This window comes from Rhagoletis pomonella, unplaced genomic scaffold, assembly GCF_013731165.1.
Source record: "Rhagoletis pomonella isolate Grant_MI unplaced genomic scaffold, Rhpom_1.0 Rhpom_scaffold_12735, whole genome shotgun sequence".
Classification (NCBI taxonomy): domain Eukaryota; kingdom Metazoa; phylum Arthropoda; class Insecta; order Diptera; family Tephritidae; genus Rhagoletis; species Rhagoletis pomonella.
The window spans coordinates 1-4545 of record NW_023471261.1 but is presented as its reverse complement, the minus strand read 5'-3'; the positions used below and the strand labels follow the sequence as shown (position 1 = coordinate 4545).

The following is a 4545-nucleotide window of genomic DNA, read 5'->3' as shown; positions in this document are numbered from 1 at the left end:
GGTTAACTATACCTTGAATCAGTGTTGATATTTAAGATTTTTAAATTTAATGACGAAAAGTGTAACTTTTGGAGCTTAATACTTTGGTGTTGTGGGTGTAAAAGGTCGTGTTGTAGTTAGCTCCGCGAAGTTTTTTAAATTCTGCGGTTTTATTAGCTTAACGCGATTTCAAATGCAAATAGCGATTCATATATATAATTGGGACTTTGAGACTAGGAAGAAAACGGTGAAAGTGAAGAGAATAGTGATAGGCGAAAAGGCGCGCAGCAGCGGCTTCGTGTTTTACCTCTAGTAAACACAACACATCATACAAACACAAATAACGAATTGTGAACCATAATAGACGCAGGTGTCGATAACACCGTGCGACAACAAGAACGATAGAATACAAGATTGCGCATTCCCGCAGAATGACGTTTGTGGCAACGGGTAAACAAAGAATATGGCGAAGAACAATGAGTTGACAGTTGTGAATTTGCAATGAGAAAACGTGTTTTCTTCACAATTCACCAATTTTTCAAGCCATCTTATAGCAAATTAAGCACAACGTTAACAAAAATTATACAACCACTCTTGAAATGTGTTCAAAAGAATAGAAAGAATTTTGTGTTTGTATTGCAGGTGCCGGAAAAGTGATAATATCTTGTCGCAGCGCATGTTTTCCTACAGAAAGTGGTCGATGCTTGCTTACCTCCGATTTTAATTTGTAATTTGTGGTATTTCAACGTTTTCAACTTAACATGTCGTGTTTAAAAGTGGTGCTTTCAATTGTATGTGGGCTGGTGTTGCTGTTTGAAAACTGTGAAGCTGTGGAAGCTTTTGACAAATCTCCAAAGGACCAAAAGGAAAAATCAACTAAGTTGCCGCCTTGTAAATCATGCACTGTGCTTGTGGAATCATTTAATTTGGTGAGTGCGTGGCAGTAATAACAAATTTGTGTCGTATTAATATAAACTTTGCTTACAGGGTTTGGAAATAATAAGTCGCGGCAGGCATGCCGGTGGTGATGCAGCTTAATTTTCATATTTTCCATAAATGAAATGGTGCTTTATCATGCGCGGAATGCACTTAAAGGCATGGTACGTCCTCAGAGTTTAAAGATTTGTCAATTCCAAATCAACACGGGCTTCATACCGGAACAAGAAACATTGATAACATTTTCCTCGAATGATCTCGATGATTTACCGGATGCCGATCAGGTTCCTCATGACTTTTAGGTTTCGCTGTCGTTGAGTTTCACGGATAACGAATTTCCGCCGAGTAGGAATCCTCCTTGGTTACCAGCAAAGCCCATAAGAAACGCACAACATATATTTAGTTCGCAATTAGAATTCGAGGAAATGGTGGATAATTTCGGCAAGTCCCTATAGTATTTCCGCCCATTTCAATTATTTATTTATTTTCCTTACAACAGTGACAAAACCTAGTTCGATCAACAAACCTACGCCTGTTAGGTCAGCTGCTTCCGTAGATAACGCCTATTTTACCAGATGCTACCGAAATAAAGCAAGAGGATGTACCTCGAATCCAACCTCAACCATCACCACCAATAGACATGCTCAATTTAAACCAGCCCCAACCCCAGCTGCCGGTGCAAGATCCACAAGCCACAACGAGTGACGCTAGTTTCGATTTGCTTGGAGCATTCGGGGATGATAATTCATCTGGCATTGGCTCGGCTCCAATACCTGATATTTTAGGTAAGGATTCGGTAGATTCAAAAAAGTCAGACTTTTAGGCGGCCATCCAAATTAATATTTGCTAAGTTCTGAATTGAGACCTACATTTCTATTTTAGAAATTAATGTACAACCAACTTCAAATGTCAACCTTGATGATATCTTCGGCTCAGTTGCTTCATCGGCGCCGAAAATCAACGTGGAGTTTAATAGTTTTTCTGTAAACCAGCCGACACCAACTTGTGCAAACCAACCTGGTGTATTGGTGTGTGTCGCGTCAGTCTCAGCAAAATAGTCTTGCATCAACAACCAGAGCTCAGTACGTCATAGTTATTTTTCTTCTCTGTTTTTGGAAGCTAGTGCAATGAGGTATAGTTTTAATAAACATTTATTCGATTTGAAATTTTTACTACTATAGTCTTTATTTTGCAGTATATTATATACATATATTTGCAGTATATTATATTTTCATTGATCCGCTTAGTTAAGTTTAACTATAACGAAGCAAAATGATGTGTAAAACCAAGTAATTGCTTTTAAATCTAAGTAAAAAAATATACAATTTAAATGACAATTATTAAAAAGATACATGCATACATATATACGTTAAGAACATAAATATATATAGGATATAAAATTTTAATCTCTTTGTCAACTTAATTGCGGCCCTGAAAAGGGCCTCTTGTTGATTGGTATATATGTATTTATCTAAGCATAAAATTTTAATCTCTTTGTTAATTAATTGGCGGCCCTGAAAAGGGCCTTTGGATGAATCATATTACTTGCCTGCAAATAAATAAGTTTATATTTGTATAAAAGACGCTTGATGATTTTTTAAAACTAGGGACTTACGTAGCATGCAAGTATTTTAATTTTAGGAGTCTGAAATACTGAGATCAGTGCGTGTGAAATGCGGACATTGATTTATGCTGCAAGTAAAGAACGGTTAATTTCTACAAATTTAAAAACGCTTTAGTTCAAAACTTACCACATGTTTGGTATTTTATGCAATACTTACGGTTCTATAATGGTACCATATGGATCGATCTAGGTCAGAGTTTTTTTGGCTTTTCTTTTTCTTTTGTGGGCATTTTCAACGAGTTCTTTATTTAATTTTCGTATTTTGAAGAACATTCTTGCCCTGAAAAATAATTTTTTTACTTTAATGTCGCATTGAATTGTTGCAGCATGCTCAATGTGAGTTTTTACAAAATCATTTGTAATGAGCAAGCCATCTTCGTTCAATGCCTTAAAGACTGACTCAAGACTTCGCATATGGACCATCATAGAGGAGCTTGGTAGGGATAACCCACCCTCATTAAGGTGATCCGCCCAGGAGAATGAATGGTCGTCATTGCTCCTGAACGACGTGCTGGGAATGTCATCCTGCAGCTTGTGGCAAATATATCCCGCTAAATGCTCGAGTCCGTCTAGCTCCAAATCCTCGAATTCCGCTTCTTCAACCGGCCACAGTTCTGCATTAGAGCTTAAGTTTTTCAGCAAAATACCTGTAAATATGGTGAAATATATATGTGCGATTATTAATAAAATATATTTTTATATTTAAGCCGAATGAAATAGATAAAAAATTATTTTGAATTACTTGTAAGCGGAGGCTGCGTGATTTCTATGTCAGGCGTATCATCCTCTTCTACATTAGCAGAATCGGATAATACGCCCTTGTTGTGTCCTAGCAGGTATAGTCGCAGACGGTACTTGAATTCCTGTTGGTCAGGGTGATCATGTAACCCGCCTTTTGACCGAATAATGCCGAAGAAATTTTCGAGTACGCTTATATAGCAACCTGTATGCTTTAGGACTGGCAGCATACAACGATATTGACTTCGCAATATCCTCTTCCGCCCATTTTCGTCGCTTCGACCCAGACTTCAGCTTCGCTATCTGCCCTTTGGTGAAGATGGAAGCTAGTGCATCTTCCACATTTTTCATTTGGGCAGCCATTTCATCCAAACGTTTTTGCAGTGACTCCATTTTCCATGCGTGTCTCTTCAATTGCAGGTCGGACTCCCGCTTCAATGTAGCGAGCTCGGTGCACTGCTTTTCGGTTTCCTTTTTGAGGTGTGCATTTTCGCGCTTGAATGTCTCACTTCAAATAAGAGAAATATAAGATATTATTACATTTACACATAAAGATCTGTTACTTATTAACGTACACTTCCACTTTCAACACTTCCACTTCCTGAAGATCACTATCATAGTAAACACAGTTACGGATAGGTGACGTCGAAGCATCAAGAGTACCGTCCCTGGGCCGATATACTTTATCGCCTTCATTTAAACCAACTAATAAACCACTGACATTAATAATATAATATTTATAGTATAATATTTGCTACCTTCGCAATTTTGTAGCTCAATGATCTCCTCAACGCTGTCATTTTGTGACTCACACACCGGAGCAGGATCTATTTTCCACTCAAAAATGGTTGGCATGGCGTCGCGGCGAAGCGATGGTCGACTAGCAGTTCCTAAGTCTTTTATTAGATATCGACATATATAAGTAATGAAAATAAATGATAGTTACTCATGTAATCCTTATCCGTAAAGTGCTTCATGCATATTACGCTGGTGTCTAAATTGTATGGCTTCTCCTGCCGGCAGAACTCTACCCACTTTCTGGCCAAGGCGTCGTCGCGGGGAAACAAAAAAAAACTGCATTTAGGGCCTTTACCCCTACGGCTGCTGCAATTCAACACACGACACGACATTTTTATAAAGTTTTTATTACAAATAAAAAGTTTTTTACTTCAGAACGCACGAATTACTTCGATTTTTCACTAGAAAATACACAATACGTTTGCACTTGTTTATAAACAAAAAGTTTGTTTACGTATTGCCATAAACGT

At 37.8% G+C, this 4545-nt stretch overlaps 2 protein-coding genes across 2 annotated transcripts; one reads left to right on the top strand and one right to left on the bottom strand.

The window, feature by feature from the left end:
* The first annotated feature begins 1031 nt into the window (after positions 1–1031).
* LOC118756885 lies at positions 1032–2087 on the top strand. Its single transcript, XM_036491619.1, has 3 exons — positions 1032–1356; positions 1415–1700; positions 1798–2087. The coding sequence occupies exons 2-3, from the start codon at positions 1556–1558 to the stop codon at positions 1971–1973; spliced, it is 321 nt and encodes a 106-aa protein (XP_036347512.1). The 5' UTR covers positions 1032–1356; positions 1415–1555; the 3' UTR covers positions 1974–2087.
* A 333-nt stretch (positions 2088–2420) lies between these two features.
* Positions 2421–4275, bottom strand: LOC118756884. The gene is made up of 6 exons (XM_036491618.1): positions 4224–4275; positions 4036–4167; positions 3853–3982; positions 3282–3785; positions 2531–3186; positions 2421–2464 (listed from the first exon to the last, which is right to left on the bottom strand). Exons 1-4 carry the CDS (start codon positions 4252–4254, stop codon positions 3419–3421), a joined length of 660 nt encoding a protein of 219 aa, XP_036347511.1. The 5' UTR covers positions 4255–4275; the 3' UTR covers positions 2421–2464; positions 2531–3186; positions 3282–3418.
* Between the last annotated feature and the right edge of the window lie 270 nt (positions 4276–4545).